Here is a 27,715-nt window from a genome sequence, read left to right as displayed (position 1 = left end):
TAGCTATTAGTAAGACATTCAAAGGTTAATTTTCTCGAAAACTGTAAACACTGTGTTTCTGGTGTCTGCTATGAAAATTGATGTTTGTTTTGAGCGACCCGCTTAGACCCGCCCCAACAACGTTACTCGACCAATGGTGTGAGTTGGGGGGCGGGACTCTCTCGTTGTTTGACCAACAGCAGTCGGGGGCGTATTCAGAAAGCTGTTTTGAAAACAAAGTTTATTTTTGCAATTCCGTTTGGTGGCGCAAAAATTCACTACCTCAGCTTTAACAAATAAGGAAATTACGTAATTACAAAAATGCTACTTAATATTCTATTTCTATTCTAGTCTTTCAAACAATAGCAATACCATGCTCTCTCTCTCTCTCTCTCTCTCTCTCTCTCTCTCTCTCTTTTCTTTTTTTCATGATACAGGAATATGGTAATCATTCTTTACCCAACATTATTATCATTAAATAATTATTTTAAGATAACGAAATATCCAGTATGTTTTAGATGGATGATATTAAAGGATATTTGGGGAATATTTGTGAGGTCTGACAAGACAGTGGTCTTTACCACAGAAATGTTGCCATCTAGTGGTTATAACAAGACACGCGCCTTCATTAGTGACTGCAAAACAGTCATAACTCCTCAGCCAATCAGAGATCTGTGCGTCACTCTCTTCTCTCAGAAGTGCCATGTTTTTCCACATCTGTCAAAACGCGGAAGTAAACAGCTACGCAAGAGTACAAACTCCAGTAACTAATATACATGTGCTTTTATGTCAAATATTTAATCTTTCAGTATTTTTTCGAATTTTGTCATTGGGAATTTATGCAGTGCTCACCATTGCGGATTTACATTTTACATTTAGTCATTTAGCAGACGCTTTTATCCAAAAAAACATAGCAAGCCATTTGTCATATAGACTATAATGATTAATCATCGTTATAAAATAGCTTTACCTAGTCATTAGTATCTACAGCAAGTAATAAGGGAGTATGAAGTCATTCAGGTCTCCAGGGCGTCATGGTTATGCGGTGGAAATATCTCCTTTTCTACCTTCTACACTTGCCTGTGCTTCATCTCAGTACTACGGAATAGCAGGTAGTACTAGTATTGTGTATAAACATTTCATTTGCATAAACACACATTATTTAACGATAAATTGATCAAATAAATTGATTTAAATGAAAATGAAAACCGTTTTTGTGTCTTAGGGTGTGGGACACTTCTTGTGTTGGAGCAGAGAGAGGCAGATGTTGCACTTGTGAAGAGGTAATTTGTTTATATGTCAGTACATTAAATAGAGCATCTGTGTACAGTATTTTGAATCTCACAAAGAAATGTCCATGTAATAAGTCACCCAGACAAAAAAAAAAAAAAAAAAAAAAAAAAAAAGACAAAAAAGTAACATTTTGCTTAAAGATAGTAAAGGCTGGTTTTAGGACAATTGAGATGTTTTTCCTTGTTATTATTTTCATGGCAATTTCCCCCAAAATTCTCTAAAAAAAAAACTCTAATCCGAGAGGGAAAAAACTCTCATTCTGATTACTGTAATATGGTATTTAAACTCATCCTACAAAACAAAACCTACCATGATGAAAATAATGTCACAATGAAGAAAGTCTATATAGTCCTAAAAAGTTGTTTTTATTTTTTAAGAAAAATTCTCAGATTTTATGGTGAAATATCACCTATATATATATATATATATATATATATATATATATATATATATATATATATATATATATATATATATATTGTATTATTTAAAAAAAAAAAATTTGAAATACTTACACATTCAGTGTCTTGTAAAGTACACCAGTGGCTACTCTGCTAGGACATCTTTGTGACCTTGGGATGAGTTGGTTAAAATTAATTGCAAAATTGGCAAAAAAAATAATAATAATAATAAAAAAAAATATATTAAGGTTGTTAGCTCTGAGAAAATTTTGCATCATTTGTTTGCAGAGACCGCTTGGTTTGAAATATTATTTCTAATAGGCCTACAATTAAATTCATACAATATTTATTTGTGACTTACATGTTGATTATCTCATCTTGCAAGGAGATGGTGCAGTGAGTGAAAGGATGAGTATCTTTTTGTCTTATGGGCAGTTTTGACTGGAACGATGGGCTCTTCGATGTGACATGGAGCGAGAACAATGAACATGTGCTGGTGACGGGAGGAGGTGATGGATCTTTGCAGATCTGGGATATGGCCAACCCTCAAGGTCTTCTTCAGGTGTTGAAAGGGCATACTCAAGAGGTGAGTTCACACCCTCAACTCCAAATACAGTACATGTGAAAGCTCCTTTTCTGTCATTTACTGCTATATGTAAGACCTTGCAACTTTTTGACTGTAAAACATATGATCTTTTAGGTCTATGCAGTAGACTGGAGTCAGACACGGGGAGAGAACATGGTGGTATCAGGATCATGGGACCACACGGCCAAAGTTGTAAGTGAAGTGTGTTTTGGGGAGTTAAAAAAGCATATGTTTTTAAAAAAAGGGGTTCCTTATCTTTCTTGATGTAGAGTGTGTTTTAGAATCCCTAATAGAAATTGGGTTGCCATTTCATAAAGGCTTATAATGACATGATTGCAATATAAGGCATGATACCCAAAAATAATGGTGGATCTATCATTAGTTGTTTTAAAAAAAAAAGTCTTGATTTCTTTTTTTTTTTTTTTTCCATGTATGGTACATATGTTTGATGGTTGTCCTGTATCCCTACAGTGGGATCCAGAGAGATGTCAGCTGGTGGGTTCCCTGCAGGGTCATGAGGGAGTGATCTACAGCACCATCTGGTCTCCTCACATACCTTCCTGCTTTGCTTCAGCCTCAGGTAAGAAGAATGGGTTGTATCTGTCCTCCCATGAAGCTCTGAAGTGTACCGTGTTGGAGAAAGGCCCACGAGAAAAAAATAATAGTCAAAATATTAATAACTACAGTCTTGACCAACACAAAATGATAAAAACTGATCAAATAGCCATGTGTCATATGTTGTTGGAAAGCCCTCAAAGAGTAGAATACAACCAGCCCATTTAACTCACAGACAAAAATATAGCGAGTAATGGCTAAGTATGGCCTTGACAATTATGTTGGTGTTGCTTATATGCCGCTTATAACTTCACAAAACATAAACAGAACATAAAATATCAGATACCATTACTTAGAGGAGGTGATTGTCTTTCAAACGAGCCCACACACAAGGTAATTGGATGCACAGGTCATTAGATAATCCACACGAAGCACAATGTTACATATGGCCACCATGAGATGATGCCATGTAAATGACAAACAAAATGATGCAGACTCATTGAGTCAAAATGTACTCATTCTGTGAAATCTCATTACTGAAATCACATCTCCATGCTATGCATACCTTTAGTCATTGTTGTGTTTACATGCGTAATAAGTTCTTATGTACAGTTTTTGTTTTATTTGTTTGGAGAGGCTTTTGAAGCACATGAAATAATTTTTGGACACTATGATATGTTATATTTGTAATGCTAATCAATAACTTTTGATTTGTGAAAATGACATGCGTGAAATGAAAATGTTGACAAAACAAAGGCAGTTTTTTGAGCCACCTTATTTACATCCAGAGGTATATAATGTCAAATAAGAAAAAATAAAATAAATTTTTGGCACAATTTATTTTAATTTTTTCAGCAGTTTCTAAGGTTGAGAGTATCAGAATGTAAGCTACATAAGCTATATCGTTAAAAAAACTGAAACGTTTTCTTTACAACGATACCAAACACTTGACCCTTCTTGGGTTTTTTTTGTTGTTGTGTTTTTCCTTGTCAAGTTATTAGACTTTAATTTTGGGTATGCCAATGAAACAGGAAATCTTTAAAAACACCTTCAGAGCTTAAAGGGATAAGATATTTTAGAATCTAAGTGTGATCAAACATGCATATGCATTAAAGGGATCGTTCACCCAAAAATGGAAATAGTGTCATTATTTACTTATCTTCATGTTGTTCCAAACCCATATGCCTTTCATTCATGATGCACAAAAGGAGATGATAAGGTGAATGTCAGCCTCAGTCACCATTTACTTTCCATACAATGGAAGTGAATGGTGACTGAAGCTAATATACTGCCTAACATCTACTTTTGTGTTCCATGGATGAAGGAAAGTCATATGATTTTGGAACAACATAAATGACTAAAGAATAGTTCACCCAAAAATAAAAATTCTGTCATCATTTACTCACACTTGTATCACTCCAAACCTGTATGCCTTTCTTCTGTGGAACAAAAAAGAAGATATTTTGAAATATTCCTGTTTCTTTTTTTCTGTTTTTTTTTTCCATACAATGAAAGTAAATGTGGTAAGTTGAAACATTCTTCAAAATATCTTCTTTTGTGTTCCACAGAAGAAAAATTCAAACAGGTTTGGAGCGACATGACAGTGAGTTAATGATGACAGCATTTTCATTTTTGGGTGAACTATCCCTTTATCCCTTTATTTGGCAATGACAATGTCACTGGTTGCAGTGTCTGGGATCCCACATATGGATGTATATCTTGAATGTAAGTTGCTTTTGGGAAAAAGCATCTGCCAAATGCAAACATATACACATATATAGTGGTTAGTAAAGTTAAATGTTTGTACATATGCAATGTTTGGATTTTTGCTCTAATACTTGAATTACAGGTTAATTATATGAGCAACTTGTTAGAAATGACAATTTGTGTCAGAGCCATGGCCTAACAGTTTTCACAAATGCTCTAATGCATTAAGTCGTGTTGCCTCATATCTCAATCCTGTTTCCACCTCTACTAAAAAATAAAAACCACACAAATATGTTCCTGAAAGCCAGAGCTATAGGTATATGAACCATTGGACTGGTAGTACCATCATTCACCACATGAGGTCAGAAGCATACTTTTGAATTTACAGAAGATTAACTGTTTGCTTTTTTGTTTAGTTTTGATACATAGGGTACTGGTAGAATATCTGTGTGTGTGTGTGTGTGTGTGTGTGTGTGTGTGTGTAAGAGATGAGCTCACAAAGGCCTCACAATCACACAATTATGTCAAAACAGAAGAGACTGGTGACCACATTATAGCTGCAGATGTACTACCAGGCTTTGCTGTCAGAGCCTAGATTTTGTCAGCTCCAAACAGCTCTATTCTGATCTTATCTTATCAACAGGGCTGCACCATATTACTGTTGCTGTTAACATTTCTACTGTTAAATATTCTGGAGCTCTCCAAATGAAGCCCAGATGTATTAAACTTGTGGTCTTATGAGCAGCACATGTCCACCGGTTGACAATTCCCTATGAATATCACTTTTGTCAATGTCTAGAAATGTATTTTGTGTTCTAGAGAAGAAAGAAAGTAAAGTGTTTGGAACGAAATGGGGGTAGGTGATTGATGACATAATTTTAGTTTTTGAGTGCACTATCCCTTTAACGTTGGCTCTTATGCAATTTAGGAGTGCTTGACTCCTTGTCAGAGTTCTTGGATGCAGTATAAGAGCGGAACATGTAGCAATAACCATCACAACATATCCATTTCTGGTTCGTTGAGAGATCACGTACATAAAACCTAATTCATGTTCTGTTAGAAGAGCTCAGCCATGCGTAGAAAGCTTAGTTAGAATAACACCCCCTTGTGCTGATGTAGGACCCTTTTCTTTTGCTATTAAGCGTTGGCACCACATATGTAATGAGATGTGTCTGGAAATCAATACCAAACCCCAGGACCATGGTAACGCTGAATGTAGTCATGGGAGAAATGTTTCTGTGAAATGCTGCATCAGCAGAGACACAAAGGTTATATATACTGTATACTGGGTTTTCTCATCACAAAAACAACTGATATAAGCAAAGAGCATGAAGCCAACATCAGACTTTTGCTTTCCTTACAGTATATGAAGCAACTTGCCACAGCTTGCCATCAGTTTTCAGTAGGCTGTTTGTGACTCAGTAACTTTCAGCATTAAATGATTTAAAGGGATTGTTTAACCAAAAATAAAATTCTGTCATTATTTTCTCATATTTGTCGTTTCAAACCTGTATTCTGGTATTTGCTCTGAGGAAGGATACATTTTGAACAATCTTCACACAGCTCTTTTCCAAAGAAGTACATAGGATGTCCAGCTCCAAAAAGGACAAACAAACACTGTTAAAGCGTCAGGATAGTAATCCATACGACTAATGCCCTATCTTCAGCAGTCATGCGATAACTTTGCCTGAGGAACAGAAAAGCTTTGCATGAGCAACAACAAAATTTCCTGATTTAAAAGTAATTATTCACTGAAAATCTTCCCCTTCTGATTCTTTAGATTAAAACATGGCACCTCATTGATATTAAAACGCCACTGGTTTTCGCATATGTCTTAATGGAATATTCTGGGTTCAATATAAATTAAGCACAATCGACAGTATTTGTGGCATAATGTTGATTACCACAAAATTAATTTAGACTTTCTTTGTCCCTCTATCTCTTAAAAAAAAAAAAAAAAAAAAAAATGGAAGAACAATGAAAGTAAAAGGTAGACCAATCTGTAAACGTTAAAATGCTCACCGTTTTAAAAGTATAGCCACAAGACGTAAACAATATGCATGTTAACATAATTTATGTGTGATAAAATTACATACTAATGTTTTATGTGTAAAGTTATGTCCAATTTTACAACTTTGTGGCATTGACGATGTAACGCAGAGCTATAGTCCACTGCAAAACAATGATGATTTAAACAAATTTTTACAGTAATACACAATTTATTACATAAGAATTAATTTAATGCTTTAAATGAACGCCACTCGCCAGTTAAAATATGTGGAAAGATATTTTAGAGCAGAGGGGTGTATTTTTATTTACTAAGAACTGTCAAAAATTCTCCTTTTGTGTTCCATAGAAAAAAGTAACACCATCAGGGTTTAGAATGAGAAAAAATAACAAAAGGCAAAACAGAAGTTATTGTTATTGAGGTCAAACCTGAAGCAATACGAATTTAGTGGTTGTATGGACCACTTTTATGGTGTTTTTTTTTTTAACAAAATGAGGCTGAGTAAATGAAGACAGAATTTTAATTTTTGAGTGAACTATCCCTTTAAAGATCTGGACTGCGTTTCCCTAAAGCATCGTAAGCTTAAGTCGATCATAGAGACCATTGGCGCCAATGGTCTCTACGATCAACTTAAGCGTGCTATGCTTTTGGGAAACGCAGCCCTGAGTTGTTTACTGAAAAGTTTTAAACTCCACTGGCACTTTTTCCTGATGCCACAATGTTAGCAGATCATGAAAATGGAACCATATCTAAACCAATCAGTTAAAATCTTCCTAGAGCAATTTAAACACTCCTCTACTCTGCGTTTATGTGCTAAGCCTGATTTATTGTGACTGCGCAGCACAGGAAGAAATTCCCTTTGGGTCACACTACAGTGTGGCTTTCATGCATTTCATCATTTTCACATCACATAATCAATAAGGGTTACAATAGTCTTCAGCAAAAGATTCCTGAGAAGTAATTAACTAAAGTAGAATGTAATTATTTGAATGGTTCTCTATTGGATCATCAGTAAATAATACCTACTTTGATTGTGCCATTTTTGGCTTTGTGAAACTTAGATTCATGCTGTATTGATACTGTATTGATCTGGACATTTTTACCACATCAGACCAGCCTAAGCTGATAAGTGCACCAAACAAAGCCTGCAAACAGACCAGCTAAGACCAGCCAAGCATCATAGGCTGTTGTAAGATGTTTTTGTATGCACAAGCAGAATCTATTATTTATATACAGTATATATTTCTATAAAAAATCCTTCTTCTGGTAAATTTGGTAAATAGCCTACTAAACTATAGAGCATTGTAACATGCCAAGTCTCCGTCATTACAAAATAAGAGTCCTCAGTGTGTTTTGGGGCAGGAAATCTTATATTATTTTTTGGATTTTATAAATTGCATCTGGAATTGTATTCATTTTGGACTCTTTTAGCGTCAATGTCTGTGCCTATCAAAGTAAGGAAAGAAAAATTTGTTACATTCTATAAATCGATTGTAAAAACTATCGGCCGATTAATCGGTCATCTGCCTTTTCCACCACCGTAGTTAATGGTATTGGCAAAATCCACTATCAGTCAACCTCTACTTTCAATTAATATGATGTCAATAAAAGATGCATATATTATATTATAAAAGGATTATCAAATTTTGCAGTTTAAAACAGTATAGCATACAGGACATGTCAACTTCTCAAAAGTATTTCTTGTCAACAACTCAAATACATTTATTTAAGATTGAGCCAATTATACCAGCTCTGAATTCCTATGCTTTGCTCTAAACCATACAGAGTTTTCCATCAGTGACAGATTCTTTTGCTGTAGTTTGGGGAAAGTGCTAAATTTGCAGTTCTCTTGTGACTTTTAAAAGGTGAACGGATAGAACATTTACTGCTTACTACCAAATGGAAATGCTGTGCTTTAAGAAGAAGTTTAGAGACAGAAAGTAAAGACAAGCATAAAAGAGAGATACAATGAGAAAGATTCCCTTTAGATAGCTGTGGCCCATGCAGTGTGGGGGTCTGACGCAGTTTCTTGGCAAGCCATAGGTTCCTACTGCCCCAGGTCAATTCATGCTAAGGGTGTGTGGCCCTTGAAATGAGCGTAATGGTTCACAGGGTTCTGCAGACAGTGCAGAATGGGGGATTTATTTGAGAATTTCTTGGCTTTTTTTAAGATGATTTAAAAATCTGACATTTATGATTTAAAGCTCATCTCTGTTGGCAGGAGACGGGACACTGCGGGTATGGGATGTGAAGGCGGGATCTTGCAGGCTGGCCATTCCTGCACACAAGGCTGAAATCCTCAGCTTTGACTGGTGCAAATACGACCAGGTATTTCCTCTATTCAAGTAGCAGTCTTGAACTCCATTCATTGCCAGTTGGACCATGCAGGTTGGATTTCACTTTCATTATAATTTCAAAACTGAAGCTAACTCACAAAATAGTTTTTCATACAATGGACATTTACTGTAAGTGTCAGAAAGCATCAATAGATTGTACATTCTTGTGGTATTGTACTGCAGTGTCTCTGAGGATGTTTTGACTATGTATTTGATCATACTGCCAGAAGTTAACACATTTTTACACTACTGGAGTAAAATTTTGATAACAATTGTTTTGAAAAATGCAAAAGCACCATGTTTAATTCTAAAATCAAAACTATACCACCACTCTCTGATTTAAGCTTACCAAGACATTCATACATTTTAAAATGTGGCTTAAAGAGTATTCCAAACCTGTATGACTATCTTTCTTTTGATTTTTTTTATCAATGTATGATGTTTTTGTTCATACAATGTAAGTCAACGGGGTCCATCACCTTCAAGCTAAAAAAAGGTCTGCCAACCATGTCATGCTGGTCTGATGCTGGTTTTGGGGCACTTGTCAGGTCCTCGAGACCAGCTAGACTAGCTAAGACTGTATACTGAAGAGTATGCAGTATACTAGTATTCCATTCCAAGCATTTTTCTGTTGTCCAAATATCTTTCTATTATATAACAGGATCAGAGATGGCAGAATAGATGTTGGACAAAACATTTAACTCTGTTGTTTCTCTCCGTTTGAGAATGTTCTGGTCACAGGATCCGTGGACTGCAGTCTGCGTGTGTGGGACCTGCGAAGTGTCCGGCATCCTATAGCTCAGATGATGGGCCATTCCTACGCTATCCGCAGAGTAAAGGTATGTATCTTTAGTTTAAAAGTCATTTCTGCTACTTTAGAAAAAAGTTCTCCAGTAAGATAGTGTGAAATTACTTAACAGTTTGTTGGCCGGCTGGATATATGGAGAGGCCTCTTTTTACTGCATTACTTCCGCCTTTCAATATTACATTAATTTAATCATTGCTTTGACTTAAATTAACTTGTTGTACAGTACATTAATGAGGCAAGAGACTGCTTCTGCCTGTGTAAAACACCTAATATTTTTCTGTGCTGTGTGACAGCTATGGATTTCCTTAAGTAAACTGATTTTCTATAGGGATGTGCTTAATTGAGTTGGAGAAAATGTGTGGAGAAAAGTGCTTGTGTTGTGTGTCAAAACAGTTACCAAATACATTCATTACCCAGAGTTCAGTGCACTTTGCACCTGACCAGTCTGCTGCAAAACACGTCACCCCAATATAAGCAATCTCCATTCCTATCTTAAAGTAATAGTTCACCCAAAAATGAAAATTCTCTCATCATTTACTCACCCTCATGCCATCCCAGATGTGTATGACTTTCGTTCCTCTGCAGAACACAAATTAAGATTTTTAGAAGAATATCTCAGCTCTGTAGGTCCATACAATGCAAGTGAATGGGTGCCAATATTCTGACGCTCCAAAAAGCACAAAGGCAGCATAAAAGTAATCCGTAAGACTTCAGTGGTTTAATCCATATGTTCAGAAGTGATATGGTAAGTGTGGGTGAGAAACAGATCAATATTTAAGGTCATTAAGGTCAAAGTCAGTGTGAAATAACAGCAGGAGGAAGACATTTTGTTGACATGTGGCTTTTTGACTTTCAGGTTGTCAAATGTCAAATCATATAATCCTAAGAAAACGCATGATATTTAAAAAAAAAAAAAAAAAGAAAATAATAAAAAAAACCTTGTAAAAACGTTTTACCTTGAAAAATATTAATAATTATGAAAAATATTGGTAACACTTTCTATAAATCCCATATTTATAATGCATTAGTAATGTCTCAATACACCTTATAATATGTTATAGCTTCTCATAAATTATAATAACCACAATTATAATTCATTGTAATACTTGCCTTTTCATAGTTATACCTTAGAATATAGTGCATTATAACACAAGCAACATCCAATTTATTTGCAGAAGTTATAATGTATTATATATATTTGTAATATATAATAGGTATGCTTTAAGTAAAGTGACAAAAGCAATGTCTACTTATAAACATCCATAAGATATTTTTAAGTGGTGATAAGACATTACAAGTCAAGCTGGAAGTTAGAAACATTACACATGCACAAAATACAAAATAACACACATTCAATGTAAATTGAGATATTACGAAAAACACCTGTAAACTACAAGGTTCAAATACGTCATAAACTCTCTTGAGATAAAAAATATGTATGTTGATCACACATGTAGCCAGTCTTCTTGGGTGTAGTTTCACTTGTGGTGTTTTTAGTTTATGTTATGGCTGTTTATAAGAAGATATTGCTTTTGTAACATTACTTATAGCAGGCAAAGACCACTTATAATATGATCACATCATAAAGCCTTTTGACTGTTTACACAATACAGCACTTATACAAACTTTATTAGCTTCTGCTGCATTAAAATTAGATGTTGCTTGTGTTATAATGCATTATACTCTAAAGCAGTGGTTCCCAACCCTGTTCCTGGAGGCCCCAAAACACTACACATTTTGGATATCTACCTAATCAAACACACCTGATTGAGCTCATCAGCTCGTTAATGGAGACTTCAAGACCTGAATTGGGTGTCAGAAAAGGAAGATATACAAAATGCGCAGTGTTGGGGGGCCTCCAGGAACAGGGTTGGGAACCACTGCTCTAAAGTATAACAATGAATAATTCTTATAATGTATTATTACTGTAGTTATAATTATTTATGAGAAGTTATAACTTATTATAAGTATATTATGAGACATTATGAATTCAGTATAATGCATTTATAATGCCTTCACAGGCTTCATAGAAAGCGTTACCAAAATATTTTATTGCTTTTTACTTGATGGTGACACCCCTTGACATTCAAAGATTACATCAGTTATTACATTAAAACCTTTGTTGAAAATTATATAAATGTTTTTTGTCAAACGTATGAAATCGTCATGAATAAAAAGATTAGATTTGTAAGAACTTCGCACATGCGTTTCAAACTAGATTTCTCATTTCCCTCATTTTAGACATCCTTATTTGTTATTGACTCTTATGCCACAAAAGAAACCTGTTATCTCTAAATAACCACTCATGAGCCGTTGGAATAAAAAGTACTCTCACTGGGTCAGGGTGAAATCACAAGCTGTTTCAAGCTAACGGTTTTGCTCTCAGCTTTCAGATAATGTAAAAAATAAAATAAAAAAAACAACAACAATGTGTGAAATAAGCAGCTACGGGCACAGATACAGAGTATTACTACACTGAGAATACAGGAGGGCTGTGAACCATGAGAGTATGTATTGTTAAGTGTAATCACATGAAATAGCTTTCAAATTATCTCTGTTTATTTTTATTGTATGGTTATTATATAATCTTAGATTGCACTATAACAGCTATATCAGTGATGAAAAGTCCATTTGTTGTCTTTCTCATTTACCGTTCTGCAGATTATGGAAAACTCTCTCTATCCCTGGTCATGAGGCAGATAAAATATTTGTTATGAACCTATCAATGTGTTAATTCAACTGAGATGATAGAGTCAGGCAGAGGGAGTGAGTTAATCAATAGACATGTGTAGATATCTGAGAACTCATTTCGATCACATATTATTTTAGCCTGCTAACAAGTATAGATTTCTTCATCAGGCCTTAGCCTGATATCTTGGAGAACGTCCTATCTCAGTATTTCTAGGAAATCACTGACACTGTTGGAAATAAATGCAGTGCCTCGCAAAGAGCTTGCTTTTAAATCAAAGATATTAAAACAGTGGGCTAGATAGTCTATGACCATGTTCACATCACAGAGAATTTGCTCACACAACATTTTAAATATTGAGAAATGCTCCAAAACTAGCCCTTAAGTGTAAAATCACATTAATATTGTATTCTATTATAATAATAAAATATGAGAAATGTCGAGATTGATGTAAAAATTGCATGAAATTATACCTGACTCTTTACACTGAAGTCACATTGCAAAAAATTAGATACATACACGTGTTATTTCCACATATGAAAGTGGCCCACATCAGAATTGAAAATGTGGTATTCAAATTATTGACTTAATTGCAGTTTTGGGTTTTAGCAGCCTTCGTATATGAATGCCTCTTTCATTTGTTTGTCTTTTCCAGTTCTGCCCTTTTTACAAGACTGTTCTAGCATCCTCCTCATATGATTTCACAGTCAGGTAAGTGAAATATCTGACCACAGATGGATCTCAAACACTTCAAATCAAAAAATTTCATTGGGCAATATTTGCCTATTTTAAGATAATCGGCATAGACCAATTACCTTGCCCTCTTGCCCCTTAAAATTGAAGAAAATTAATAAATATTGTGTACATCCCATTTGCTATCATTAAATTGTATTTTATATATTGGAATTAGAACGGCCATCAGCCACTCTGCTCTCTAGATATTGGTATTGGTATCAGCCATTAAAACACCCACATCATCAACCATAAACTTTTCAAATCACATTTCTGATCTGATTTATGCTCAGATTGTTCCCTCTCTTCAGAAAGATGATGGCATCATATTAAGACTTGTAATTTTCTCTCTGAAATGATACATCATGCATGAACAACACATACTGTACATTATGATTTCTTATTTCTAAAGACCTTTTACACAAATTTCCTAGTGACATTTGGATTACAATATCCATATTTAGAAGTCTTACTCTTTTTCTCTTGAAAAATTGTAAATTCTTAATTTCTTTACAATTAGCAGAAGAACTGGTGCTCTGGCCTATCAAATGAGGTTGTAAAATCCTCATTTCAGGGTACAGTGGTTTATTCCTTTTGTCAACGGTTCGTTCGGTTAGTGAGTGCTTGTGTTTTTATCGAGCATGCAGCTAATTTTTGCATAGGGTGGATGATATTTAAGAGGACTGTCAAGGACAAATCAGCAGAAGACACGGTTATAAAGCAAACATCACTCACTTCAGCAAAAGAGATCTCATCTTTGAAACATTTTTTTGGATTCATTCTTCCTAGCTTCCTGGCTTAGATAGTGCAATTGGATTATTTTTCCCTCCAGACCTTTTGCAAGTAATAGTCTTATGATAAAATCTGAAAAATGTTCTAGACCTTTGAAGAACATACAGATTTTACTTCAAATTTCATTTCAAAATTAGCATGCATTGATGCCAGTGCCAGACATATAATTCGTATTTTTTAAGTTACTTTGTGCATAAGGAATGTTCCGGCTTCAATACTGCATGCTGTTGATTACCACAAAAAATAATTTCCAGTTGTCCCTCTGTTTGTAACAACATTCAAAATAGTGTGTTAACTGTAATGCACATACAATATAAATCTTTGGGACTGTTTTTTCTTTTTCTTTTTTTTTTTTAAAGAAATTAAGCATGTTAACATGATGCTATTGTCATAGAATATCTTACAGACCTTGTCTGTGTAGAGATATATAAAAATGTTCAACTCATGGCATGACCATGTAAAGACCATGTATACTCAAAAGAACAGTTTACATAGAGAAATCCACACACAGTAAAGCCTAGTGCACACTGCACGACTCAAGCTCGTCTCCATTGCTGTTTTGAGTCAGTGACTGGTCTGCAACGAGAAGTCTCGGATCTCATGACGAACGGTCGTTCATTTTGTGCACTCCTGTGACATGCCGAGACTAGTCCCAAACGTTACAACAGTTTTCAAACCAGCTTGATATCTAGACGTCTTTTCGTCATGTGTGCGCACTGTCCCGACGAGCTAAAGACTGACAATGAGCCACAGCCAATGAAATATAGAGAGAGCATACGAGAAAATAAAATGAAACTTCACCCACATCTCCCTACCTGCTGTCTTTATTATTTTAATCTGTTTTTCTTAAATGTTTTCTTTTGCAAATAGCAAAATGGGCGTGAGCCATTCTTTCATATTCGTTGAAAGAGGAGAGCAAGGTTTGGGTAGTAGTAGTAGATTCAAATAATAATAAAATAAAATAAAACCTCACCCACATCTCCGTACTCGCTGTTTTTATTATTATCAGCTGTTTTTATTATTTTTTCCTTTGCAAATGGTGCCGATAAGCGCGAAAATGGGCGAGAGTCGTTCTTTTATGTTTGTTGATATGTTATCAAGAATAAACTGCGCGAGTTTGTAAATTAATTCCGTTATCTTAATTTTAAAGTGCATTTTTGGCGATCCTTTTGAAACGGGACAATGCTAAAGGCAGCTATAACGGACAGGTTTTCGCAGGTTACGTGCGAATTTTAAGGGAAATAAGCGATCGAAACATTTAAAAATGCGAATGCTTGAACATGTACAATAGGGACACAGATATGGGCAGCATGCACATTAGAAGCTCAGTTACAGTTACTGCACTAAAATAACTCATTCTGCTCTAAACGTCATGTTTGCAAATAATTAAGAGAAATTGTGTGCCAGTTTTTATCACTTTTTTCTCATCTTTTACTTTTTTGCACTTAATTATCATTCAGTAAAACATAAGAGGTAATGATTGATGTATGTCCTCATGAAATCAGAGACTCACTCCTCGAAATCCGAACACAAGTGGTCAAAAGAGATGAGCAGGTGTAACGGTGATGTGTTTCACTTGTAAATTTGTGATTATATCACCCAAAATGCATCTTAATACCAGTGTACACAGGGCCTCAGTCGGGAACGAATGGTCGTGTAGTTGATACACTACAGCCCTGAAGTGTTCGCACCAGCACGATGGAAAACAAGAATGTGAGTCGTAGGGTGCCGACTGCAAGTCGTGTACTGTACACTTGGCTAAATTACAGAACATTGGCAACACATAACCAAACGTTAACCTGCCAATAGGATAGTATTTCCAGCTCTAAAAGGACGATTTAGACAACCTTACAGCTCAAATAACATACATTTTTTGTAAAGAATAATTATTATAAGCACTTTAAAAAAAAATTAAGCAACCTCTGGTACTCTTATGTGTGTTTGTTTACAATCTTAGGGACAAATCAAAAATATTTGTTAATAATAATTGTAAGCATATTGCAGATGCTGACAAAAGAGCTTAAAATTGCTTTGAACCTGGAGCAATCTCTTAAATCTAAAGTTAATTTAGTCTACTTTACTATCCCAAAAAGTTAAAATGGGAGCCACCATCATATTTCAAATTGGGATGGTTTGCTGTAGTCCTTAGAGGCAGAATGTCTTTTCAGGTGTCAGGTCAATTGATCAAACTTTGCCTTGGCTGTTGGGGAAAGATAACTGAGAATGCTTTATCTGAGTTGACAAGCTTTAAAATGAGAATTGACTTGGACAATGTGCAGTGGTGCCCACAAGTGATCTTATTAGAGGTGAGTTTATCTAAGCCTGCCATTAACCTTCTGTCCAGTCAGTACTTGTCTTGGATATCGGCTTAGATTAACACTGCCAATTTGTCTAGTATGATAAAAAAAACTTTTTTATTTTCCAGGTTTTAGAATAATAGAAAATCCATCAAAACTATAAATAACACAAATGGAAGTATGGGAATGTAGACCAAAAAATGCTTAACAAATCTGAACATAACTTTTAAATTTTTTAGCTTATTTTAGATTCTTTCTTTCAACTTCATGATGTATCGATATTATACTTGCTAAACAGTATTGTAGGAGTTCTCATTTAAGATGGGCATAAATATGCCGCAAAGCCACAATTCAATGAGCAAAACTTATGCTGAATGACTAGACCTGTAAAGAATTTGAATGCCTATCATTCACAAATTGAATGACAGTTGTTGGCTGCTTTTCCTTTGCTAAGTAGAACTTATCCAAAAACATTTTCAATGTATTTTTTTTTTTTTTTTTTGTAAAGAGTCTCATGTAGGCACAATTTATATTTGTGTACAAAACTAATTTCAAGCATTTAAGCAAAGCCTTTAGGTCAAAAGGTTTTTAAGATCACAAGAAACATAAAGTCAGTCAGGTGTGTCCAAACTTCTGACTGCTTCAGTACATGGTTGCAAGTTTCTTAAGCAAGAACTTTGAGTTTGTTATCGTTCTTTAAACTAATTTAATATGAATGATAGCCAGTTAACTGTAGAAATAGTATTTGTGGTTTTGCTCTCATAATAGTCAATTCTATTTAAAACAGGAAATTTGCTGTTTGAACAGGATGGGCACTCATACTTCACTGAGGTGCCATCTAATAAATTTAACCTACATGTTTAATCTTTGTAGATTAGATAAAACAGACTGACAGATAATTACCGGAAATTATTTGCACATGAGGATGGATGAAAGTAAACATTTCTTTGTTCCCTTGCGGTTTAGAGAAATAAAGGGTGTTTATTTGAATACAAAGCCTTTTTAAAGGGTTTACATTCGAAAGAACATGAGAGCCAACTGTTGCCACACACACTTTGCTATTTATTTAACTCAGTCTACTCGATCACCCTTTCGGTTCTCTCAGCTCTCGTTTACAGGAGATAAGGTGTCCTCTTTCATGCACAACAGCTGGCTTTTTTTTTTGTTGTTGCTATGGTGGCACACAATACTAGCATGCTAGTTCAAATCATGTTGAGTACAGAAGGAAAATTATGTCTCTCCCTGAGTTATTTGACAACTAATTGGGCAGGGATGTTGATTTTTTTATATTGTTCATTCCATTGTGTTTGGTAAGGAAGGTCTTTGTCTTGTCAGCTCATGACGACAGTTTGCTCAGTGTAATGTAATACCTTAAATGAACTAGAGTATGACAGGTATCAATGATATTATTGGTTCTAAAGGAGCCTATAAGAGAAAATATCTATTACACAAACCTGCTGCCTTCACAAAAGATGACCTGCTCCTGGTGTTAATAAAGCATCCTCCCAGTGTTTACAATTTCGTAGAAGCATGCTGTATGTTACAGTATGGTACCACTATTGGTTTGAATTAAGTTGGAGGTCATTTGTAGGCCCAGATAGAATTGTAAATTATTTTTAAATTTTCTATACTGATTGTGAGGGACAATCTGTAAAATTCTGCAAGAATGGATTTTAAACAGTGCTGAGAGTGCTATTATTGGTAGCTAAAAGTATTATCAAATTAGCCAAATTATTTAAAGCTGCTTTTTGCAATTTATGCACCACTATTGGCATCAAAAGGAAAACAGAGCAACAATCTGCTTCTGGAAGTAAAAATCCTATTCATTTTTTTCCATGGGGGAACTTCCATGGGGGAATTTCAATGATAACTTTAAACCTTTGAAGACAGACCTACTGTGAGCTCAGAGGTTGTTAATTTATGGAATATGCTCCTGTTGAAGCCATCAGTCTGCGTTATTTCAACTTCATTTTGAAAAAAAAAAATTATGTTTAATAGCAGAATTTCTGGTGAAAGACTACATTACCCGTGAATCCCAAAGAGAAAGTCCACCAATCAGAGAGTCGTAGCAAACATAACGTGCCAAAAGAGCTCTGCAGTGACCGCCCACTTCCATGATGCACTGTGAATGACGCAATCAAATCGGTCTCCCTACACTCTTAAACTACTTATATCGTTGTGTAAATCTGAATATTTTGCAATGAACTAAAAATAAACTGTTTCTGTTCTTATAATTAACAACTTTAAACCAATGCTTCAGTCATCACAACTCTCTGAAAGATTTAGCATGTTAATGTGTGTGTAACATATTGATAGGATATTGGTCTTGGCGGACTAGATCTGCTATTAGATATAAATTTGACAATTAGACATAAATACAATCCCCCTGTAGCAGATCTAGACAAGTGGGGAGGTGGAGGGTTTCAGAAAAAATGCTCGCAGCACGCTTCAGTGAAAAAGACTTGTTTGCAAACTGAGTAATTTAAATGTTAGGCAAAGAGAGATTACACGTCAAAGGACCTATTAGCTTACACCATGTGAGCCAATTTGCTTGACATATCGCATGTGAGTGAGCTGATTGGCTAACAGATAACAAATTTCAGCTTGTGCCATTCAGAGTTTCATGCCTGAACTTAGTCATTTTTGTATTTTTCCATACTATTTAATTCAATTACGCAATTCGCAGGGCTTCGTCGGTTTGTAGATCAAGCTTGTAATCTTGTGATTAACCTCTGAGCTGGTTGGTTTTGTTGAAAACACTTTTATGAAATCCCTACAGAAAAAAATAATGGGAAAACCAAGATGGCTGAAAAAGGTTGCGGGCACTGTTGCACCCTATTGCAAAAATAATGACTGTTCGTACAGGTTTCCCAAACACCCCCCAAAATCACGCCATTGGTTGAGCCGGAAGTTGTCGAGGCGCTAAAAAAACAGAGCAGTGTTTTTGAAAGAGCACCAGAACCATAGTTTTAACACTCTACAAACCTTCAAATGAATTATTTATAGTTGTCTCTGCAAATTAAATAGAGATAGGGGGAAGTATTTTAACATAGAAAAAATTACACGCATTACCTTTTATAACTGAAAATGCAAGAGGTGGAGGAAGTGTGAAAATTTGTGAATGACAGGCATTCAAATTCTGTGGCTCTTCATGCAGAATTCTGTTTTCACAAATTCTGTACAGATCTAGTCATTCGGCACAAGTTTTGCTTATTGAATTGTGGCTTTGCGCATATTTATTGGATGACTCCAATCATTAAATGACTCCAGTAAATGGTTTTTTTTTTTTTTTTTGAGTACCGTCTCTTTTAGTGCCCTTTGGCCTTATTAGTCTATGAGTCTTTTTAGTCTCTGATCCACACACCAATTTTATTGATGCCACACTGCTAATTTAAATCAGCAACTCTTTACAAAGACGTCCATAGCCCGAGCACCTGTCGCCCCACTGCGCTTCTATATATCCTTCACGTCTGCTCTATGGCAATGTTAGTATTAATGCCTGCCTAATATTTTCCTATAGACAGGTAGTTTTTTCCAGAGAGGTGATTAAATTACATTTGCTGAATGAATCAGTCGGTGCCTGGTGAGCCAGGGCTGCGTCAGGACTTTGCACCACTGCCCCGTCAGAGAAGACAAACGGCCATTCAATTAGCATGATTGCCTTCTGCTGTTCTGTGTCTACAGATTCTGGGACTACTCCAAGAACCAACCACTGCTGGAGACACTGGAGCACCACTCAGAGTTTGTTTGTGGCCTGGATTTCAACCTGCACATCCCTAACCAGGTAAACCTGCAAACACACACACACTCACAATGCTGCTTTGCTGTGGGCAACAACTGAGGCGAGAATTATGGATAATTGTGAGCTATAGCTGAAGTGAAAATTCGGAACATTTCGTGTTTTTTTTTGTTGGAGCCAAGGCCTAGTGGTTTGTGCATGTGCTCCGACACATTGTGCTATGGTATTTGTGGGAAACGGGAGTTCAAATCCAGCTTGCAATATTCCTTGTTCCACCAAATCTTTTCCTGTCCATTCTCTTTCCATCCTGTCAATAAAAGTGGCAAAAGTAAAAAATAAATGTAAAAAATGTAGTAGCTTTCAATAATGCAGCAAATAAGTTGTCAACTCCTGATGCAAAGATACAACCTCTGGCCCTGTGTTATTTACAGAAGACACAGTTTAAAGTGTAAGCAATGTCAGCCACTTAGCCAATTTCCACCAGACTTGGCCATTGAATCAGACCACCCCCTCTTTCCAAATTCCCTCCTTTCAAAGACATTGCAGCAAACCTACATGCTCAAAATGACTGACACGCAAAGAGCGCCTCAAATTGTTTTTTGTTTTTTTACATTTACAGACCTATGGACCCTAAAAAATATTTTTTACAGTTGTGCTTGGAAACCGGGGCTAAACAATTGTGTTCGACAATCCGATTATTTTAAAAGAGTTTAGTGCTGACACAGAGTTGGTGTGATGACTCAGGATGCCTATTTCAGTGAGATCTGTCAGGGTGTAAGGACATTTGAAGTGTGATATTCGCTAAAAATCTCTTGCAGCATATTAAATGAAATCTGTCCATCTTAGAACAGCAGCTCTTAACTGAGAGTCTTGAATCAATATTTCCACAACACCATCGGTAGCTCCTATCGATTCTTATTAACCCTCAACCTAAGGCCTGGTCTGTTAGATAGAGACATCACCTAAAAAGTCTGTCTCTCTAGGACAATGGTCATCGCTGTAGAGGTGGCATACCCTGTTTGTAAAGCTCATACATGAAAGCAGTCACGTACCAATAACAGAGCAGGGATGTCCTGGTTGCAAAGCACTCAGCTCATTGAGATGAGGGTTGCAGTCAAGGGGAGCAGGTTCTGTCTGACGTCAGCACTCACAGTGATGAATAAGAGTCAAAGCAGTCAGTGAGCTTGACAAGGAAGTCAGCGGCAAACCCCCTGTCAGCCACACTGTGCCAATATGCCATACTTTTGGATTTGAACTTTGAATGCAGTGTAAACTATAGGTTACCTACAAGCCTAGTCTCGCGTAGCCAGACAACTCTGGTCCTCATTGCAGCTTATTCTGCCCACTTAGACAGGAATAGACTGCCTGACTGTCATGTAAAATGACCATTCCCATTTAATTTGGTTTAATAATTACATTTAATACGTATGGTCTGTGTTTAGGGATTCTGGAAAAACCCTAATAAGCCTAAAGTGTAAAACAGTATGTTGGCTTTCTCAAGCCAACATAAGCAGAGGCCTCCTCTTTGGCACCCTCCCAGCAGGTGGTGCTCTTGGCGACCGCCTAGTTCGCCTATGCCTAGAAACGGCCCTGCTATCCACCTCCCAATAAACCCTTTAGATTCTTTCTTGCACTATCAAAGCAACCTAATCTGTTTAGCTGAAGTTTTTTTCATAGTTTTATAAGGGTATTAAGGGTATATTACTTTTTCAATGATTTGCTTTTTCAGTAATGAAGAGTATCGTGCCAGTCTGACTACAAATTAGGGAAGCTTTTAAGCTCACTTAGACAGCTTGCCAATTTTTAAGTATTTTGTATGTCTCCTAGAAGATATGATGTGTCTCATACTAATAGTGCACATGTGGTGGAATCACAAAAACGAGTGCATTATTACAGAGCCAGATTGCAGGATTGGAAAATGATGCATGTATGGTTTCTCTTATATTGTTAGTTCTTCATTGGGCATGTGTACAGCTGTTGGCAGGCTGCAGGTGGTGGGGGGTTGTTCCCGCAAGGTGAGGGCAAGATCTGTGAAATCCTTTTTCTACTGCAGTCCCCTCTTCCCTGCCAACCGTACACATTCACACACCAGCTCGTGCTTCTTTCGTGTTCACTCCCACGTGACCCACGACTCACCCTGAGCTATTGTTAAATACTCACACATATAAACATACACAGACTCCAGCATGTTGTATGGAAGTTGAAGCGATCAGACACTATATTCTCCCAGCATGAGACACAATACATTTTACACCCACATTTTTCGATTGGGAGATAATTTTTACTCTCTGTTAGCGCCACTCAGTGGACATTTCACCTCGGAACTTCCGCGATATGTGTAAGGAGCCACATAATATCATTTTGCAAAAATGTCGGCATAGTCACAGTTTTCTTGAGATCTGGCCCACGTTTTTGCATCTGTCGGCACTGTTTGTGATTGGTTTTCTTTGTAAACAGGTATTAGACAAACATATTTTTTAAGTGCTGAGTCAAGTTAAAATATGTCAACTTTTAAAAATACACCTCAGGACACCTGCATTCTGTTCCTTTTGTTGCGCTGCGTCTATCTTTTTTAACACAAGTACGTATTCTGTCTGAACAGCCTCCAAAATACTCCTTTTCTGGGATAAAATCGCTGTAACACGAGTGGCTTATTGCTTTAATGATGACCCCTATACTTTATAATAGTCTTTTTTCCCATCCTACTGATTTCCTACATACTTTCTTAGTGGAAGCTTTAAGCTAATCTATGAGTACACTACTGTTCAGTGCTGCTCATCTCAAAAAGGCCCAGCCGATATATCAGTTTATGCCTTTTTTATTCACATACATCGCCTAAAACATACAACATCCTCAACCAAAATTCCTCAACGTCCTCCACTTCACCCGTACTTCATTCACATTATCAGTTTGATGGATCACCTCCACTCAGGTTTGCACACTGCACTGAACATCTATACAGGCATTATGCCTTTGAACAAAGTGAAGCCTTCAAATGCAGCTACTATACTGTAACCGGTTCTTAAGAAAGAGTCAGGCTCCGACTTCATCTACACCCACAGCAGGCGATACATCATACCTTCACACCTTTTGACAAGCAGCCCCAAAAGCGAACACGCATTGTCTACACATAACAGATATTGTTCCTTAAATGAGCAGAGTGGAACCCTTTGCCTGCAGTTAAATTTAACTTTGTGGCATCAGCTTACCACCTATTTACTCTATCGCCATCCCTGCATCTGTTCCTTCTGCACTGCTGCTCTCTGCCTGGCACTTTGTCTCTGTTGTGCATTTTGTAGTCAAGTAATTAATGGAGGACTTTTCCTCCTCAATGGGTGACTCAGGCTGGATGCTAGAGTACTCTGGAATAATACGATACAGAGGAAAGGACTGCAATATCACAGAGCAGAGCTCAAACGTTTCTGCAATGCTTTGGCAACACTAAATATATCACTTTCACATTGTGTTGAATTTAGCCTCAAGCGGTGATATTAGGTGGAACTGTGCCTTTAGAATTCTATTAATAGGAATATGGACATAAAAGAAAGAGTGTTATCCATAGATAATTTTGGAAAATAATTGGTAATTTTAATTCAAGCAAATGTATCAAAAATCAAACACATTTTAGATTCATTTTAAATGTGCTTTACGTACAATATTACATACTATCTCTTTATGGTCAGTCATGAAATTTTAATCCTTGTATAATTATTATGCCTGCTCTTTTTATGACTGTATTAATTGAGAAACAACATGGAATAATGTAGGCCTAATTCATTTGTAACACTGCAGGCTATTAAATGAACTGCTAAAAAGTGATTATAAAAAAGTAATTGTCTGTATAGTCACATACCTTAAAGTCTTGGATACAACAAAACTATTAAACATTTCCACTGTTATTGCCCTGGGGGAAAAAAAGAGGCAGCTTACTGAACACATGTTCAATGAACAGCTTTTGTGACAACATGCCCCAATAGGTAGATTTTCCATTTAAAATCTATCTTCATCATATAGTTGGTAAAAACGTGTCTTAACATGTTAAGAGGGTTTTGAACAATGTAGGTGTTTGAAATCATCATATAAAGCCTCTGTTAGAGAAAACACATTTGTGTGATTAGGCTTTTGACCCAAAAACTTAGTTTCTCAGATTTAGTTGGTGTGACAACTTGCCCCAGTTTCTCCTATATCTAATGTTTTGTCAACTACCATTATTAGGGCTGGGTACTGATACAAATTCCCAATTCGATTTGATTCTGATTCATAAGCTTTCGATTTGTTTCTGATTTCGATTCGTTTGAGTATATTTCAATTATTATGTCAATTTTGATTACATATAAAAGGACATTCTCTCTCAGCTAGTGATATATCTCAGTTAATTATACAGGGGACCTTCCAACTTGGTACATTAAGAAAATATAGATTTTTACTGATTTTATTTTATCATTAGTTTTTCATCATTTTGGTCACATTTAGCTTTTTAAAAACAGGCTAGCAACGCCTAGCTACATGATAAAACATGTTAGCAATGCCTAGCTACATGATAACATGTTAGAAATGCCTAGCTACATGATAAAAGATGTTAGCAATGCCTAGCTACATGATAAAACATGCTAGCAATGCCTAGCTACATGATAAAACATGCTAGCAACAACTAGCAACATGCTAGACTAGAGTAGAGTCACATGGCTTCTATACTGCATCTGTGCTATGTGTGATTAGAATTAAATGTGTTTTTTTTACAACAACTGTGAGTGTAAAGAACAGAAAGGTTGTTAAAAGAGACATTATTCAATGACAAATGGATTGCGTGGATTTCATCTTTAGACACATTACACGGAAAAAGTCAAACCAAACATGTACTCTCAACACACAGTAAAAGATGTCACTGCTAAAATTCTTTGCCACTCTAATACTTAATCATTGGTTAGTGAAATCTGAACATTTACCAGTCAGTGGCTAATCACAGACATTTTTTGTTGCATAGCGCAAAATATGGTTGCAAATACAAGTGATTTGAGAATCGATATCGAGAACTTTCAGTTGATTATCAGTGTTGGCTGTAATCCAATTACAAAGTAATTAGTTATTGTAATCAAATTACTTTTTTTATCAAAAAAGCAGTGTAATGCATAACGTTTTAAATTCTTGTAATCAGATGACAGTTATTGACTTTCAATTAATTTAATTCCTTTTAAGTATGTTATAGGGTTATGCTTATTTCTAATATATTATTTATGTAGAATACATTAATTATGGCCTCGTAACGAGTTATTGTGAAGGTGAAATTTGAGGTGCTGAGTGCATGACTATGTAACAACAAACAAGGAAGAAAGACATTATTTTGAATTTGTTGAGTGGAAATATTTTTTAAAAGAGTAATTTTAATGAGATTGCTTTTTCAATTAAGTAATTAGTAAATTAATCTGATTACAGTTTTATAGAAATAATTATTAATTTGTAGTGGATTACTATTTTTAAGTAATTTACCCAACACTGAGCGCAATGCATCAGAAAATCAATATTCTTACCCAGCCTTAATCATTATTATTTTTGTCTTGGTATTATATTATTATTTACAATGAGGAAAACATAACAAAGGTTCTCTGTTGAGTGTACTCATATTTGTGACAATTCGTATAACTCCTTGCATGAGCAAAATTACATGTTTTAAAAACTCTTTGAAGCTGCATCAAACAAAATGAACAATTGGCTGGTTCACTGGTCTTACCTGCAGCATCGTGAGTTAAACATCATTATTGTGCATTTCAGAAAAGCAGCATATGTGAGTCAGTCTTTGTTTTCCAATATCGAGGGTGCGCTCTCAGCACTGTCAGAGCTACTGAGTGAAGCCAGCAGGGGTTTCTTTTCTTTTTTTAACCTTGTGACTTTGTGCTTGTGCTGAGGCTATAAGCTCTGTGCTTTACATTAACCACCATGAATTTGGTGGATTTGTTTTTAAATTGGTAGTTCCTTTTTCAAGCTCTTCGTCTTTCAACACAAAAACAGAGCATAGCTCAATCAATCTATAACAGAAGCATCAAGTTTTGCATATCTCAAAGTAGCGGTGTAGCTTTTTTCCATGATAAACACTGGATCTTAATTGTTGCTTATGTATCATTCAGTGGTCAGACATTCAGTTTTATTAATTATTCCAATCAGGAAAAGACAAAAATGTCTCTTTTAAATTGATAATCATTTAACCAATTATGCTCCACAATAACCAGCATCAAGCAAAGGACTCCAGTACTTAAGCTTTTAATTAACAATTCAATTACATTGATGCATTTTTAACTGTGTGACTTCTGTCCTTTTTCACAGGTTGTGGACTGCTCTTGGGATGAGACCATAAAAGTCTTTACCCCTTCATGCCTTGCTGCTCTATAGAGCTCGCTCCGCCATAGAAAGATCATACCGCAAGGCACGGGGGAGTCGCTCCTCTGTTTCAATAACAGGTGCTGAGATTGCCAAGATTTCACTGCAGTTTTCCAAATGACGCTATTAAAAGGAGAACACAAGGGATGCATCAGGAGCAGTGCATCAGGAGCGCGCTACAGAGGAGGGAAGCCCTGTTACTAGGATGTTTCATAAGTGTTAAATAAAACAAAAAAAGTGAGTCTACCTTAAAATGTGAATGCATGATTGTTGCCTAATATTCATTGCCCTGCTGGAAACCAGCCGAAACTGGTTAACTGGTCTAGCTGGTCTCCCAGCCTGGCCAGCTAAAAAGGCACACAAACCCCTCTATAACGAGCTGACTGACCAGACTGGGTGACCAGCCAACCAGGCTGGTTTTAGCTGGGGGGTTTTTTGTTTGTTTGTTTGTTTGTTTTTTGTTTTTGTTTTGTTTTTTGTTTTTCAGCAAGGTAGTAGCTTATTTAGTGCATAAAATGCATTTATATTGTCCCTTTTTAAGCTGATGTGAATAAATCAATGCAATCTGTCAGTCTCAACTGAGATAAAATCTTGTTATTTTGCAGCTCTCTCTTACTTAATAAAAATAGATGTGTTAACAAATTCAAATCACGACCCTGATTCTGTATAATCTAATCAAGATGCTACCTCACACAGAGTCAAATGTGTATAAAATATAATCAGCAGATAAAAAATTTTTAAAATATGAATATTTATGTAAATAAACAGATTAGTCCACTTAGTTCAGAAACTGCATTTACTCCATTTGTTTGTTGCATTTCAGTATAGGCAGAGGAATATAAGATAATTTGATACATGTATAGTTATATAACTGTCATACTAATACATGTTATGTTAAAATTTGAACAAATTAAAACTGATTTTAAACAAAGCAATAATAATGCTACCCTGACAAAAAAGTACTCTGGCTGATAATCAGATGGAATTCCAGTGGATTCATATACTATGGTATTTACATGGTACTACTGTATATACATGTATGTATATTAGAGGTCGACCTATATATCGGTTTTACTGATTAATCGGTGCCGATGGTTGCTTTTTGGAACAATTTTTTTTTTTTTCTCCCTCAATCCGGGTGGCGGAGGATGAATCCCAGTTGCCTCCGCGTCTGAGACCATCAACCCGCACATCTTATCATGTGGCTTGTTGAGTGCGTTGCCACGGAGACATAGCGCGTGTGGAGGCTTCACGCCATCCACCGCGGCATCCGCGCTCAACTCACCACGCGCCCCACCGAGAACAAACCACATTAAAACTACCACAAAGAGGTTACCCCATGTGACTCTACCCTCCCTAGCAACTGGGCCAATTTGGTTGCTTAGGAGACCTGGCTGGAGTCACGCAGCACGTTGATTATC

General features: G+C 36.1%; 1 protein-coding gene across 1 annotated transcript; it reads left to right on the top strand.

The window, feature by feature from the left end:
* Nucleotides 1-689: 689 nt before the first annotated feature.
* Nucleotides 690-26,540, top strand: LOC127456678 (peroxisomal targeting signal 2 receptor-like). The gene is made up of 10 exons (XM_051725145.1): nucleotides 690-1,091; nucleotides 1,205-1,262; nucleotides 2,109-2,259; nucleotides 2,374-2,451; nucleotides 2,731-2,839; nucleotides 8,751-8,857; nucleotides 9,591-9,704; nucleotides 13,018-13,073; nucleotides 19,868-19,967; nucleotides 26,241-26,540. Exons 1-10 carry the CDS (start codon nucleotides 986-988, stop codon nucleotides 26,304-26,306), a joined length of 945 nt encoding a protein of 314 aa, XP_051581105.1. The 5' UTR covers nucleotides 690-985; the 3' UTR covers nucleotides 26,307-26,540.
* Nucleotides 26,541-27,715: the final 1,175 nt, after the last annotated feature.

Source organism: Myxocyprinus asiaticus, chromosome 19 (assembly GCF_019703515.2).
Source record: "Myxocyprinus asiaticus isolate MX2 ecotype Aquarium Trade chromosome 19, UBuf_Myxa_2, whole genome shotgun sequence".
Lineage (NCBI taxonomy): Eukaryota > Metazoa > Chordata > Actinopteri > Cypriniformes > Catostomidae > Myxocyprinus > Myxocyprinus asiaticus.
The sequence above is the reverse complement of the archived record's forward strand: the minus strand, read 5'-3'. Positions and strand labels throughout refer to the sequence as shown.